The 16479-nt window shown below is 35.5% G+C and overlaps 1 protein-coding gene across 1 annotated transcript in view; it reads right to left on the bottom strand.

Moving 5' to 3' along the window:
* Positions 1-235: 235 nt before the first annotated feature.
* The window catches only part of LOC126828663 (inosine-5'-monophosphate dehydrogenase 1a), a 30649-nt gene continuing 14405 nt past the window's right edge, over positions 236-16479 (bottom strand). Inside the window, exons 4-12 of the mRNA XM_050558579.2 lie at positions 14975-15076; positions 14081-14155; positions 9994-10200; positions 8604-8691; positions 7315-7417; positions 5731-5827; positions 4933-5023; positions 774-869; positions 236-294 (exon numbers count right to left, since the gene is read on the bottom strand). Of these exons, the coding sequence (XP_050414536.1) occupies positions 236-294; positions 774-869; positions 4933-5023; positions 5731-5827; positions 7315-7417; positions 8604-8691; positions 9994-10200; positions 14081-14155; positions 14975-15076 (918 nt within the window). The remainder of the gene's footprint in view (positions 295-773; positions 870-4932; positions 5024-5730; positions 5828-7314; positions 7418-8603; positions 8692-9993; positions 10201-14080; positions 14156-14974; positions 15077-16479) is intronic.

Raw genomic sequence — 16479 nt, 5'->3', positions numbered from 1 at the left:
TCTGGCATATTCTGCTACTTTATATACAGCTGTACCCTGTGGTCTACCCACTGCCATTACTGTAATACACAAGACAATACCCAATATACACATACACAGCTGTGGTCTACCCACCGCCATTACTGTAATACACAATATACAGCTGTGGTCTACCCACCACCATTACTGTAATACACAATATACAGCTGTGGTCTACCCACTGCCATTACTGTAATACACAATATACAGCTGTGGTCTACCCACCGCCACTACTGTAATACACAATACACAGCTGTGGTCTACCCACTGCCATTACTGTAATACACAATACCCATCGCCATTACTGTAATACATAATACACAGCTGTGGTCTACCCACCGCCATTACTGTAATACATAATACACAGCTGTGGTCTACCCACCACCATTACTGTAATACACAATACACAGCTGTGGTCTACCCACCGCCATTACTGTAATACACAATACACAATATACAGCTGTGGTCTACCCACCGCCATTACTGTAATACACAATATACAGCTGTGGTCTACCCACCGCCATTACTGTAATACACAATACACAGCTGTGGTCTACCCACCGCCATTACTGTAATACACAATATACCTAATATACAGCTGTGGTAGTGTAATATCATTGGGGACTGGGAGGGGCCTTACAAGTGATATAGCCTAGCAACTCTCTTTGTCTATCTTTGCCATGGTAACCATACAGAAACAAAACATGGAATCTGCTGAATGACTGAATGTAATTTATAAATTTGAATAAACTAACCTTCCTGTGTAATACAGATAGAACCACTACCCATACCCACTCGTAACCCATCAACATCGGCATCTATCAGATTCTTCGCTTGTGCTGCTGTCACAACTGTAAATAACAATAATATTCCATAGCAATCTTCTATTGATTAGATTGTAATCCAAAGAAAAGTTTTAAATCTATTTTAGACGCTTTTTCTCATAAACATTTAACTGTTGTTGAAACTTCCAATTCCAATTATATAAGTCTGTCAATTTCACTGTCAGTCAACTTATTCTCCCATTCATTTATAGTCAACAAAATATCTCTAAAAATCATTGCAATTTCCACGTGACTAATACATGTATAATTGCAACAGAGGAGTTCCTTGAACAGGATATGTAGCACCATTTAAGGAAATCCAGCAATCACTTTCGAACGACACTTTCAGGCAAGCTATTTTGTCACATTTAATTTGTCTACTCTTAGTTTAATCTAATTTTTTTTTAACAGCTACCCTGTGAGATCCGTGATTCCTCTCCATTAAACATGCCATTAAATTTTCCCTAATGTTTGTTTTAAACATGCATGCAATTTATAAAATGCTGGAAGATGTCAAAGAGAGTTAGATAAACAAGCAGGAGTAAAAGGAATACAATAGGAATTAATATAACATACTGAACAACAGAAAGGAATAGCAGGAATACAATAGGAATTAATATAACATACTGAACAACAGAAAGATAGATTGCTATGCAAAGAAACGGATGCCATTACCCAGTAGTGAGTTAAACAGCACATGTAAATTTTAAAAAGATCAGACAACAACTTTAAAACCATTAAGGGGTTAACAAGATTCTGTAACCAAGGGGAATAACTCTTGTGTTATTATCAAAGACAATTGAAAATCCATTGGTTTTCTTATGAATAAGGTAAACATCCAATATACATTTCAGAAAGATGGGTTGGTTACTAATTGCAACCTTTAAAGATCTAACAAAATTTCTAAACAAAGGGGGATAACTCTGGAGTTGACTATCATAAACTTTCTTCCTTAGATGACATAAACATTTCAGAAAGATCTGATCATAATTAAAACCATTTTTGTGTCAACAAAAAGGTTAACAAAAGACTGACAGACAGCAGAATACAGCCACATAACCATGGCGACAGCAGAACACAACAACATCAACATGTGTGCAAATAAAAATTAAAAAACAATAAACATTGAAAAGATAAAGCAGACAGTACAAAACAATAAGTGAATAGAAATGGAGTTTTATGGCACGTCAGCTCCAACCGGGCTATATGGTGCCAAACACATGGTGACTTTGACGAGACAAATTAAATCAATATCACATAAATATATTTATATACATAAATAAAAACAAGTATCACAGACAATGTTGTTAAAAATAAATATAAATAAATATAAGTCCCCTATGTATATAAATAATTAAAAACAAAAATACGGATATATATATACAATTAAAATTTGTAATAAAAGTTTGTCTCTTTTAAAAAGTTTAACAATTTTCCATACAGCTCTGGTTGAGAAAATAATTGATGTAGTGACTGGCAACGGTAATAGTTTGATCTTACATTCTTGAGATGATTGCACTCAATCAAAATGTGAATAGTTTCCAAAATAAGAATGGTTATGATAATATAACACAAGCCCCCAACAAGAGCTGCATTTATTACACAAATAAAAGATTAAGTATATTAGGCTTTCTCTTTTCAAATATTTTGTGTCTAACTTTAATTCCCCTTATTAAATTATATTTTTTCATTAAATTTTGTTAATGTATTTAAATTAGACCTGCTGATCTTCATTTTTTGGAAAAAATTTTTTCTATAATATCTAATTTTTCATGGCTTACTTCAAGCGAAAGTGTGCTCAGATAAAACCAAAACAGCCTGAAACCAAAATATTCCAAAATATTGTCAAAAGAACCAGAACTGAAATATTTGTTATATAATACATTTATATCATCATTAGATAATGCCGGATGTTTTAAAATTTTCAATTTATCATAACTTTATAAATACGAACAGAATTCAATGATTTCAGAGATCCAATTTCCCCATTTTTGTAGTTTCCAAATGATAATCAGTGACTATAAAGAAGCTAAGTCTCTAACTCAATACTTTATATAATCTTCGAAATTAAAAACAATATTGATCAATTTCAATCAATATTGATGTTGTTATCTTCTCGTGAAAATATGGGATTCCAATATTTCAGATTCAATTAACATTTTATAATCAGTACACGATTAGTGTACCCTATGGTTTTGGGTGTCATTTTGTAACGAACAAATAAAAACATATCCTACAACTTTAGGCTGATTCACAAACGACAAAAAAATAAGTTAAAAAACGTGTAGAATGTACTAAGCAGGCGTAAACGACTGCCGTTCAATTTGAACTGTTCACATATTTCACCGAACATAATTGTTTAGAAATTACAACATTTGTTTTAAAAACTGAATATAAATTACTTTACATACATTCATAACATTAATATGTGCTTTTAGAACCCCATTTTCATCTATTTCAAGGTTCCAAAAAATAGAGCCATACGTCTTTTATAAGGTTTTAGGTGCCTTGATGCTATTAATCATGCTATAAATACGCCCTGTATTAAACTTACCACTGCCACCCTCGTTGCATATTTCTGTAAAAGGACCAGGACTCAAATTAAAACCACGAATAAATTCATGAGAGACGTCCAATATTATTTTTAGATAAATGTTCTCGAAAAATCACACGTATTTTAACATGATTCAGAAATATCCTGTTGATTCAAGATTGATAAGATTTTTTAAAATTTTGAAAGCAGACTAAAGTATTTAAAAAATAAAAGGTCCTGGTCCTTTTGTAATAATATACTGTATTTAACACAATTACGATCTCGTCGCTCATTATTATGACAGTTTCTAACTAAATGAAGTGAAATGAAATGGCCTACTGTTCTGCACCGACTGGGCTGATGAAGACAGACATATGCCATAAAGTGTGCTATGAGGGAAATTTTGTCATCATTGGGATTGAATGAAGAATCTTCTGGTTAGATTTAGTCACTGAGCCACTGTGGCCTCCAGCATTACACACTGAGCCACTGTGGCCTCCAGCATTACTCACTGAGCCACTGTGGCCTCCAGCATTACACACTGAGCCACTGCAGCTCCTAGAATTCCAATATAGCATATGAATAATCCAAAGAGCAGAGGAATTCAGAAGTTCTGTCGTTTACATGCCTGCTTTCAAGAAAAACCAGGAAGAATGCGGTTATCAACAACAGTACACACAATTAGTGTTAATTGTAAACTAAGACAATAAAAAATAAAGCACACAAAACTAAAAGAGTACTCTATTATTATAGGGAAGCAAGAATTTTATGGAGAATTTTTCTAAAATAATATTGCACATCTCTCAAAAATACAATCTATTATTCATACTATATATATGTTAGTAGCACTCACAAAAAGCATTCAGATAAAATTATGTTATTATGGTGTGATAATACTAATAATTATCAATTTATATATCGCAAAAATACTTTATGCTAGTTTCTATTGCGCTTGACTAATTTGACCAGATTTATTCACGGATGACAAGCCTGATTGAAAAGAGGAGTTTAAAGCTGAGATTTGAAACTTTCTATAATCTTGGACATCCTAATTGACAAAGGTAGTGAATTCCATAGATACGAATAGGGACTGCCAAGCAGATATGAAAGCGTTTATATTCATGGTCACTTCCTGTAATGTGTCATGGGTCATATAAAGAATCTCAAAAAGAAAAATAATTTTAAAAATCAGTCAAAAGCTCGCGAAGTTGTAAGCTAAAATATAGTGAAAAGCATTTCAGCCAGGCGAAAAAATAATCTGAAAAATAAGGGAGATTACTGAGACTTATATTACTGGAATCGTATTAATTTCCCGTTTCAGAAAAATCGATCAAGCTGTTTTCAAACGGGAAGGATCAGAAAATGAAATGGAAATGGCGGGAAAGAACTAAAAATGGTGTGAAAACATCGAATAATAAAGTGAGATAACTTTAAATGAAACCTCAAACTTTTGGAATTAGATTCGCCTCAACTGTTTGAATTCTATCCAGGCCTGCTGAGCGTAAAATGTCTGATCAAATACAGACGTCGTGATTGAAATTAAAATAAAAAACTCACCGTTACCACCAATAATCTGTACACCAGGATATTTCTGTTTTATATAACGTATTGTATTTATCTGATATATAGAATTACCCTGTGACGAATCCTAATAAAAAATATATTGGTAAATAATATAAAATATTGGACATTCTGTCGAAACAGTATAAGTAGACTCAGAGTCAGAAAGAGGGGCAGAAAGGGCGACAACACCAGGCATCCATTTCTGGGAGTCATCCATTCAAAGTTTTGTGAAATTGTCACTGTTAAGTTTATTGTACAATTTGCCAACTAAATTTAAATAAAACGTTATTTTGTACATATCTAAAACGTTTTCTTTACATTTCTCAGTACTGGGCCTTATTCTTGAGCCATAGGTGTTGGGCCTGGGATGAGGCTTCAACGAACCACTGCGTGCATGCCACTGTGGCTTTGTGAGTTGGTACTAAGGCAATAGGCAATATGTCCCAGATTCGATAACAATGTTGGCTAAGACAGTTTCTCAGAGTTTTTCAGCATTTTTTTCCCTTGACGAGTGATGGTGGATCGTGCTGTACTGTACAAGAAACCTTACCAGTTGGAATTTGATGAAAGAGGGAGAGGGAAATGGGGGTTAAGGTCCACTTGAGACACACTAGACCTGGAGAAAACCAACAAGGTTGGACAGGTGACCCTACTCTTTGTCACGTACAAGTGGCGAACACCCCCATGGAATTTGATGAAGAGCAGGAGAACACGTTGCTGCCTGGCAAAATGTCACATGCCCATCTTCTTTTCATTTAATAGAAATAAATTATGAAAGGTGATAAAACTTACTAGAACAATAAAATCTACCCCAGCTTGTACAAGTAGATCTATTCTATGGATATCATCTTCTTGTGTACTGGCTGCTGCTCCTACTAATAACTGTTTCCTAGAATAATATCATCATAATTTATAATCTATCGTCTAACATATATCTTATTGTCCACCACCTTTCGAAGACTTTGGAACATAAAAACTCTGATTTTAATTAAGGTAGAATGTTTAAACATTCAATGATTAACATTTCAAGCTAAAGCCAAGTAAGCAGAGATAAGAAATTTCATTGGTTGATGCTTTGGAACAAGATAGCTTTGATTCTATCTGATAGAGAGTGATGAAACAAACTTAGTGTATAGTTGATAATTAGTTTGATTGCTTGATACTTTTGAAAAAAATAAATGTCCTATTAATTAATATGTGTTATCTATTTATTTGGGATTATGGCGGGGGACATCAGCCTGACTGTTGGCTTGTTAAAGATTTACATTATGTAAGATCTAGATAAACAGAAATGAAATGAAGTGGGGTTTAACGTCCTACTGTTTCGCTCCGAACTGGGCTAATGAAGACGGGCATACGCCATACAGTGTGCCATGAGGGTAATTTTGCCCGGACAGCGGCACTACGGCCTACTCTTATATCGAATTCCAACTGTCAAGGGATCTTTTACGTGCACGCCAATGTGTACACGGGACCTCGGTTTTTCGTCTCATCCGAATGACTAGACAGCTGTCCTTGTCAGGCCCTCCGTCCTGCATCACTGACAAAGGGGAACCACGCCGGAAAATCTGGATGAACTTTCTCGGCCAATGCAGGGATCGAACACCCGACCTCCAGGCTAGCGAGCCAGCGCCTTACCCACTTAGCCACCGTGATCCCCCTAGATAAACAGCTGGTTGATGCTATATTATTAGTTTGAATATAGATAATGTAAAATGAATATATATCTGAATAGCTTAAACCTCTATATTTAAGGAAATAGTACTGATAGGTGAAAACCTCTCTATTCAAGGAATCTCTATTCAAGGAAATAGTACTGATATTTGAAAACCAGATACTGCGGGTTCTTCTCAACTCAGGTGTTAGGTGGAAGTTAAACGTTCTATTTTTCTGCTCCAGAATGTGTGCCTGACAAGGACAGCTATCTAGTTGTTCAGATGTGACGATAAAACCGAGATCCTGTGTACACATTGGCATGCACGTTAAAGATACCTTGGTAGTTGAAATTCGATACAGGAGAATGCCATAGTGCTGCTGTCCGGGCAAAATTTCCCTCATAGCACACTGTATGGCATATGCTCGTCTTCATTAGCCCAGTTGGAGCAGAACAGCAGGATGTTAAACCCCATTTAATTTCATTTCCAGTAATGTGCGGAATGCGACGGAGTGAATTTTACAACACCAAATGAGATGAACGACTAAATACTGTGCCGTCCTTCAACACTGAAAAGGGGAAACCACTCTGTACAAACCCTGGGTAAATTCTCTAACTTGTGCCCGTTTGATTAATAAGTCCCTAATGAGTCCCAATATACAGGGAGAAATCCTGTAAAAGACGTTGACTGTATACACAATTAAAACTAATTTTGTTCTCACCTTTCATCTTTAGATGCTAGAGGGAAATCTCTATTTTTCTTTGTGTCTGTTCGTGCTATCAATGCTACCAATTCATCATTTTCATTGACGATTGGTAACTTACCTAAAATAAACATGACAAAAAAAATACATAAAACTATTGTCGTTTCCAAAATACAGGGAATTAACAACCATCTATTTCGCAATGTGTAATCACATGCATTATCAAAAGATGTTATGATTGTATTTTTCCTATATCGTTATTTTGTTAATATTTCTCTACTTTCTTCATATTTGATTGTTAACTTCTGTATTGTTTTTATAAAGGGCAGAATGTAAGATACGCCTCCTGGCCTAATTTACAACCCTTTGACAATAAAGTTATTATTATTACTTTATGTTGTAGAAAGCGAAATGCTTGAATAACTCTATTTATTAGCTATGATTATTCTCTACACCAGTAAAAGATAACCTAACAAGATAGTAGTTTTAGTGACAACAGGCATCCTGTTCAGACTCTATTAAACATACGAGAGACTAGTACAGGTGAAAGTGGACGTAAAATACAACTAACTCACACAGTACAGGTGTAGCTCAGTAGCTGCTGCCACTTGTTGTTTATTTCTTAATCCACTGAGCACAACCTCAGAAACAGGACTGTTGGCAGAGAGAGTGCAGAGAGAGAGAGAGAGAGAGAGAGAGAGAGAGATATGCGATTTAACCTCCAACCTCCACTCATCACAAACTAGGTCATTTCGGAACTAACATAGGGATCAATTTTATTTCAATGATTCGCTTGTTCGTAGAGGGTCTTTAGTCAGGGCAGAAAACCAGAGGACCTGGAGAAAACCCACGAGGTTTGACTGGTGACCCTACTCATTGTCACGTACAAGCAGGGAATCGAAACCATGCCAGTTGACTCAATAAGAGAAATTGTGAGAAGACACTTTGCTTCCATTCCAACTACTATTCTTCAAATATCATCTACTAAGGCTTCTTTTACATACAGACCAATGAGTAGATTGGACTAAAAACAAATGTTCAAATTTGAATATTTTGTCAAGATATCAAACGTATCTTAGAGTATCCTAAATTTGTACTACCACAACAAGTCACTATTGTGTTACCACAGGAAGGCGCTATTGTACATAACCTGAATTTGTACTACCACAAGAAAGCGTTATTGAATTGTGCGCATAACCCAAATTTGGAACTACCAGGAAAACTTTGGATGAAATCTTCAATAAATGTTGGAGAATGTGTCATATCAAGTGAATGTATATATTAATATTTTTAATAAAATCACTCACCTTTTTTACTTTGTTGTAAAATATGATTAGCTTCTTTTAAATTTACACCTGCTTTAGCTACAACTAAATTTTCATATGTCGTCATTACCTGTAGAGAAACACAGGTATATTTGATCAAATAGAAAGAGATAAGTCAAGATTTATTGACAATTAACAGTAGGGTACCACAATATATATATATATATATATATATAGAGAGAGAAATGGGGTTTAACGTCCACTCGACACAAACTAGGTCATTTCGGGACTAACACACGGTTCAATTATATTTCAATAAGTCGCTTGCGCGTAGGGGTCTTTAGCAGTGGGAGGAAACCGGAGGACCCAGAGAAAACCCACGAGGTTGGACAGGCGACCCTACTCCTTGCCAGGTACAACCGGGGGTACCACAATATAAGGGACTTGTCATATCAATGGACTCAACAACAGCATTATATTCTTTAAATGGCATTTAGTAATTGGGCAGATAAATAAACTATAAACATATATATGGAAAACAGTTACTGATTTATTTAACTTGAAAACGTTGAGAGAATACTTTTCGAAACGTCGTCTAAATAAATCAGTAGCTGTTTTCCATAAGTATGTTTATAGTTTATTAAATAGGATTACAGTGAAGCCCTGCATTATAATATATGGGGGGGACACAAGTTATATAAGTAGGCCCAACTACAGTGTTATAGTGAAGCCCTCCATTATAATATACAGGGGATACAGTGGACCCAACAACAGTATTATTGTGAAGGCCTTCAATATAATGTATTGAGGACAGGCTATGTGTGCCATTTGCATTTTACGCTAAAATCTCTCACGGCTTAATCAACCCTAATCTGTACTCAGATTGATTATTTAACATTTAATTAAGAAAACAAAATCAAAAGAAGGCCTATCAATAAATTTTCGTAGACAACAAAAATCTCGACCAGCTTATCGAATAGCGAGCAGCATACATTGGTAAGATTTCAATTCCACACCTCTCTGTAAATACGGAACGGAATTCAATCATTTCTGGGCTGATAGTCCTTTCCGAGATTCATCTTTCACAAGTGTTTCTATAGAACTAAAACAGTGATTCTCAACCACTGTGCCACAAGATCTTCTCAAGTGTGCCATTCAAAATTTCTCACTAAAGAAGCCAGCTATTTAACAGATGAAATTTGAAACACTACAATAAACTAAGTTCATAGCTGTGTTTTTCTTTATTTAGTTTGAGTCATTCTATGGCTAGTCTGTGTCCATGGTTGTATGCCGTCTATGACTTGCCATGTTTTTATTTTGCAAAATCCAAATATTTTTCATATTATATTTAGCCAGGTGTGCTGCTATTTTTTCCGGTGTTTCAAGGTGTCAATTATTTGGGTGAGTTTATAAAAAATGAAAGTAGACTTACTTCTGATATAGGTGTCTGGTATTGATCTTGAGATAAATAATCTATGTCTCTCTGGGTAACCAAGCCTACTAATTTCTCACCCATGTGACCTTTAGCAGTTATTGGTATTCCTGAAAATCCATATCTTTTCTTGGCCTCTAGAACATCATTCACTGTGTGACTAGGGGACATAACTACTGGATCTAAAATAAACCCTTGTTCGTATTTCTGGAAAATAAAAATTCATAAAATAAGTTATTCTCTTACACAGCGATAGATGGGCTAAAATGTTTGAATATTTGAATGAGAAACAGTTTGTAAATCATGCATGATCTATTGGTGACAAGGGCTATAACTCTGTCACTGATAAACCTAGCACAATTAGGGTGACCCACCATAAATAAATATCTCCATATATCTCGACAATTTCGCCACAATATTTATATATATGCCAAGCCTCAAATCAGTTTCACACAATTATAGTCACTAAATAAACGATCATGTTAAACTTAATAAGCTATGACCATTAATCATCTATAAATAATAGACTGAAAACTGGTTCCATGTGTCGTCCATAACATCCAGACACTCTTGAGTAAAAAATAGGTTACGTGCCCTTGTTTTGAAATTAGTCTCGCTTAACCAGTCTATCGACCATTCAAGGGCTGATTGACAGGTCGGGATAATCAAGACTACTTTTTTACGAAACATAACAGAAAGCTATAACAAGAAATTGAATTTAGAAATGAGCACGTTAGCTAGCTCAACAATTGTTTTAAGAAGCTTGTAAAAGTAAAATGAAACTACTGCTAGTATCATGTTCCTGTCTAACCCGAGTGCTTCAGAGATATTATTTGTACTAAACCAAAAGATGCTGCTCTGAACGGTACAGTTAATGATAAAGCGATTTAAAAAATGAAACGAACGTAATTTCTAAATCTGCTGTAATAACCAAGAAGCTTAATTTTACTGCTATTCAAAATCGTCAACAATAAATTTTTTACGGCTGTAATAGTTGATAGATTTGTAGAGAATTGCACGTGCCATGGCTATTTATAGTATCATACTGTCAGAAAGTTGGCCTCGACACAGCGAATGTGCACGCTTCAGTGGTAGTCTCGAACTATCAGCGGTTGACTGTATTTCTGTAGGTGCATGGGCCACCCTAGCACAATCTGCAAAAGTTTCTTCCTTATGAAGTCACACAAGAGTGAGAGAAATGGGGTTTAACAGCCACTCAACATATATTAGGTCATTTTAGGACTAACATATTGTAGAATTTAATTTCAGTAATTTGCTTGTGTGTGATATGGGCTTTAAGCACAGTGGGAGGAAACCAAAGGAACTGGAGAAAACACATCAGGTTAGACAGGTGACCCTACTCTGTCACACACAAGTATGGGATCAAAACCACTGCCATCCTCGGTTTCCTCTGTGGTTTCATTCCGTTCTAGTCTACTATACCCTGGGTTAATCCATAGGGTTTCCATGATTTCAAATTATCTGCTCTGGCTTTAATTGTAGCTTGAATCTGTGGTCCAATCAAAAAACAGTTTACAAACCAGTCTTTCTAAGACTCTTTAGCTTCTTTGTTTACTTTTACAACCAATGACGGCTTGTTGCAATTAATGATTTATGGGATTGGTCGATAAATTAGCACAATCATCAAGGGCAGATAACTTGAATACAGTCCCCTATGGATTAACCCAGGGATTAATGGAGTTGAACGGAATGAGACCACTGGGGATATCAAAGATGCTCGACTACAGGTCACTCTACTCTCTGTCACATACAAGTATTGATCGAAACCACGCCCAACTGATCTGAATGAATCATTGATTTTTAATTTGTAACATAGAAACATAGTCTCATTACAGCATATTTCATTATATTTTAATTGATTGATTATATACATTATTTATCGTTTACATTGATTACCATTTGGGTATAATAATAATAATAATAATGACCATTTTTACGGATCAGTTTAACAAGGAATTTTATTTTATAAATACATTTCTGTACGAATCTTGCCTTAAATGGACATTGCTAAATACTACAGTTGTGTGCTTAATGGGAAGATGGGTAATGAAATGAAATGGAGTTTAACGTTCAACTTTTCTGCACCGACTGGGTTAATGAAGACAGACACACGCCATACAGTGCACGTAAAAGATCAATTGGCAGTTGGAATTCGATAAAAGAGTAAGCCATAGTGCCGCTGCCCATACAAAATTTCCCTCATAGCACACTGTACAGGGTACGCCCCTCTTCATTAGCCCAGTAGGAGCAGAACAGTAGGATGTTAAACCCCATTTCATTTCATTTCCATACAGTGTGGTATGAGGGAAATTTACTCTGGGCAGCAACTGAATTCCAACCGTCAAGGGTTTTGTTGCATGCACGCCAAAATGTAGACGACCTTGATATTTGCCATGTTCTAACTCCTGCATCACTGACAAGGGGGAACCATTCTGGAAAATCCTGAGTAAAACTTTCTCAGCCAACAAGGTGATTGAATCTCCTTTTTAGCAAGCCAGCGCTTCAATCACTGAGCCACATGCACAGAATATATTATTTAAAAGTTTATATTTTTGTGGATAACTTTTAAAGGAAATCAAAAGCAAAATATCTCAAGGTAACCATATTAGGTACTGAAAGCCAGTTTAACGGGCAGGCGGGGAGAAAGGGACAATGTATAGTTCTTCTGATGGAATGAAAAGCCGAACCCTTGGCAGTACGGATTTGATATAAGAGTACGCCATAGTCCCTCAAAGTACACTGTATGGCAAATACCTGTCTTTATTAGCTATTTGTGACGTTAAACCCCATTTCATTTCATTTTATTTCAGGCGGGGAAAAGACAGCATGTCTATTGATTGACTGAATGATAAACAATCTGCATATATAATTGTGTTGAAATATTGGGAATAAACCATGGCCGCAGGCTGCATTCTCATTCTAAACAATGGAATAACGATATTGACATTTGTTGTTAGGGGAAAAACCCATTATAATATGTCTCTTTCAATATAAACCTAATGAATGTTTGTATGTAATATATTGATTGGCACTTATAACACCAAGGTCAAAACAAAAATCAATTGATTCCGGTTCAATTTGCTCATTTGGGTTGAGTTTTTATTATTATTATATTATGTATGTTTTAATGGTCAAGGACGTATCGATATATTATACAATTTCTTACACGTGCATTTCAATGAAATCGTCACACATTGTCTATACCATTATTTGAACATTTCAATATGCTTCAATTTTATTTCAATAATACTCTTGTGTGCAGGGGTTCTTGGCTGTGGGAGGACCGAGAAAAAACCCACCACTCTACTTCTTGTCACATAGAAGAGAGGAATAGAAACGACTTGTCGTCCATCCAACCCCCCTGGTCTACTGAGTAGAATTACAGTCTTGAAGTCAAGTATATGTGTGTCTAATAGATAAGTCAATACTTTATTTCCTTCTTCTGAAACAATCTACCTAATTATCCTTTCTATTAGTACATTTATTACTCCGAGTCGTTTAATAATTCACAAAGAAGGGAAATAATTAGTATAATCTATATATAAATGAAGTTTATGTTACCATGTCAACGAACGTAAGAACCTTTAAGAATATGATTCCTGTTAGGTACTAAATATATGAGCCCTTCGTAGTGTCAAAATAGAATACCTCAGAAGTGTTAAATAATAACTCTTCATTCGTGTTAGTTTATATAATCCTAAGCAGAGTTAAAGAATGATTCCTTAGCAGTGATGAAATATGATCCCTTAGCAATGTTAAAATAAGATCTCTGACAGTGTCAAAATATAATCTACAGCAGAGTTAAAGTATGATCCCTTTGCAGTGTCAATAAAACTCAAGCAGAGTTAAAGTTTGATTCCTTATTTTTTTAGCATATTCAAATTTATGACCCCTAGCCCTTAGCAAAGTTACATTATGATTTTCCCCCAGTTAATGATGGTATTACACAATGTTTATCTGGTATATTCTATTTCCTGTAAAAAAGATGGTTTATAATGTAGAGTCTGAATTATAAAGACTATCCCTCTAAGGCTTTACACAAAATGTCAACAATGTCTCCACTTACCTTGACCTTTCTAACTTCATTAGCTTGAAACTCGGGTGTACAATTATGATGTATAACACCCACGCCGCCACATAGCTAGAAAAAAACAAATTTCTTTATCTTATAAAATATATCTTATTTGGTGGATGGCAATTTCACATCCATCAATTTTTGGACAGGGGCACAAACTCAATTCGACTTAAGATCTACACTAATATAAAAGGGGAACTTTGAATATATTTTAGTGGCTGGGGTATAATTAGCTATAGATCTGCACTTGAAAGTATAGTTTAATTTTTACAAATTCTGTGTAACTTATGGTTTGAGAGAGAGAGAGAGAGAGAGAGAGAGAGAGAGAGAGAGAAAGATGGGTTTAATGTCCACTCAACACAAACTAGGTCATTTTGGGACTAACATATGGTTTAATTTTATTTCAATAATTCGCTTGCATGTACATGTAGGGCTCTTTAGCAGTATGAGAAAACCGGAGGACCAGGAGATAACCCACGAGGCTGGACAGATGACCCTACTTCTTGTCACGTAAAACCGGGGAATGGAAACCACACCACTTGACTCAATGACAGACCTTATGATACATCGCGCATGTGCTAACCATTCAGCCATCCAACCCCCTACTCATCATTTGAAAGGACAAACTAACAGTAAAACATATTTATCGGTAATGTCAGTTTAAGATTCCTGTGAGAAATGAGGGGAATACCTAACATTGATGGCCAATATTTTTGATTAATTATAGACAATAAAACTGACAATAATATGGACATTAGGCAGCTAACTAATATGAAATAAAATTCATTTCATCATTAGAGCAAAATAAAAAAAATTAATGTTCTATTTGCCTCCCTATTCAATATTCATGATACTACCAATTCTACTGAGATAGAAGATACTTACAGCCATCGCTATAGCCATCTGTGATTCTGTAACTGTATCCATGGGTGAAGACAGTAATGGTGCTTTTAAAGTTATCTTTTTCGTCAAAGCTGACGTCAACTCCTGAAAAAACATCATAAATAATTGTTTAGAAAATGGTGCTACATGTGTGAGGGAAGTAGGAACCGTCAGAGGTTCTTTTACATGCACACAACTGCGTACACAGATGGATCTTGTTCTGTCTCATGTGAACAAATAGATATATTTTCTCTGCAGGCTAGTCGATACCCCCTCCCCCCTTCCCAACTTTCAAGATAACAGTTTTGAATTTATTTGAATTTAAGAAAATCTACCACTAACCACATCAAGTGGACGAAAAAGAAATCCAAACTTTGTTGAATTATAAAAACTCTTAGTCTCGAACCATTCCTCAGAATATTTATCACACATGAAACAATCCTCCATCTTTTCACCTCTATCTCTCATAGTTTAAAGTGATCATGCACAAGGCAGCATAGTTTTATAATTTCTAGAGCATCTGATGACACTTCCGATGTATTTTGAAAGTATACATACAGCTATGTGCAAGCGATTCACTGAAGAAAAACAGTTAACAGTTATCGACGTTTCGACAAGTATCCTCTTATCGTTATCAAGCACGATAAGAGGATACTTGTCGAAACGTCGTGCTTTTAGAATAAACTAGTGATTGTATCCCATAAAAACTGTGTTCTGTTAATTTGTTCCCTGATCGCTAAATGCCACTTAAAGAATATGTTAAAATAAAGCTGTAAAGTTTGACAGGCAGAAAGTCTTCTTGTGGATCTATGGATGCTATACACAAGTTTAATGCTCTGATGCAGAGAGTTCATGTTCTGTCAATTCCACAATAATTTCCTAGATAGAGCGGTGAAGATTAACCGGTCTTCAATAGCCCAGTTGGTGCAGAAAAGTAGGATGTTAAACACTATATGCAAATTGATTTTACTGTCAGCCAATTGAATTGCAGTATTTCTTAAAATTTCGATTGTATCTTAGTTTAAGTTTTCGTGAATAAGGGCCCAGGTTAGATCTATTACACATGGCCATCTGCAGATTTTCCCCAAGGGCACAAGATTTAAACAGGGTTAGGGCAAGTAATTGTTGCCGAGGATTGTGGGGTTAAGTCTAGGGTAAAGCTTAGGGCTAGGTCTTGAGCTAGGGTTAGGGTTAGTGCTAGCCCTTTTTATATCTTGTGACCTATGACAAAATCTGCAGATGGCCATGCAAACTAGATCTGACCATATAAACGCACTTTGAAATAACAACCCGGCAAACGTTTAGCACACAGTTTGTCAGAACAATTATTCACAACCCGGGCCTAGTCACACAGTTTTTTATGTCAATGATAACTACATGAACCGGTTATCTTTTGCAGTGACATGAACACGCTTTAAATTAACAATTATTGACAACCTGACCCAGTTGTATAAACGGACATCAAAATATAAATTATAGACAATCAGGCTAGTTGCACACTTTTTAAG

Source organism: Patella vulgata, chromosome 7 (genome assembly GCF_932274485.2).
Source record: "Patella vulgata chromosome 7, xgPatVulg1.2, whole genome shotgun sequence".
NCBI classification, from domain to species: Eukaryota; Metazoa; Mollusca; class Gastropoda; family Patellidae; genus Patella; species Patella vulgata.
Note: the sequence above shows the minus strand (reverse complement) of the source record. Positions and strands in the feature narration are given on the sequence as shown.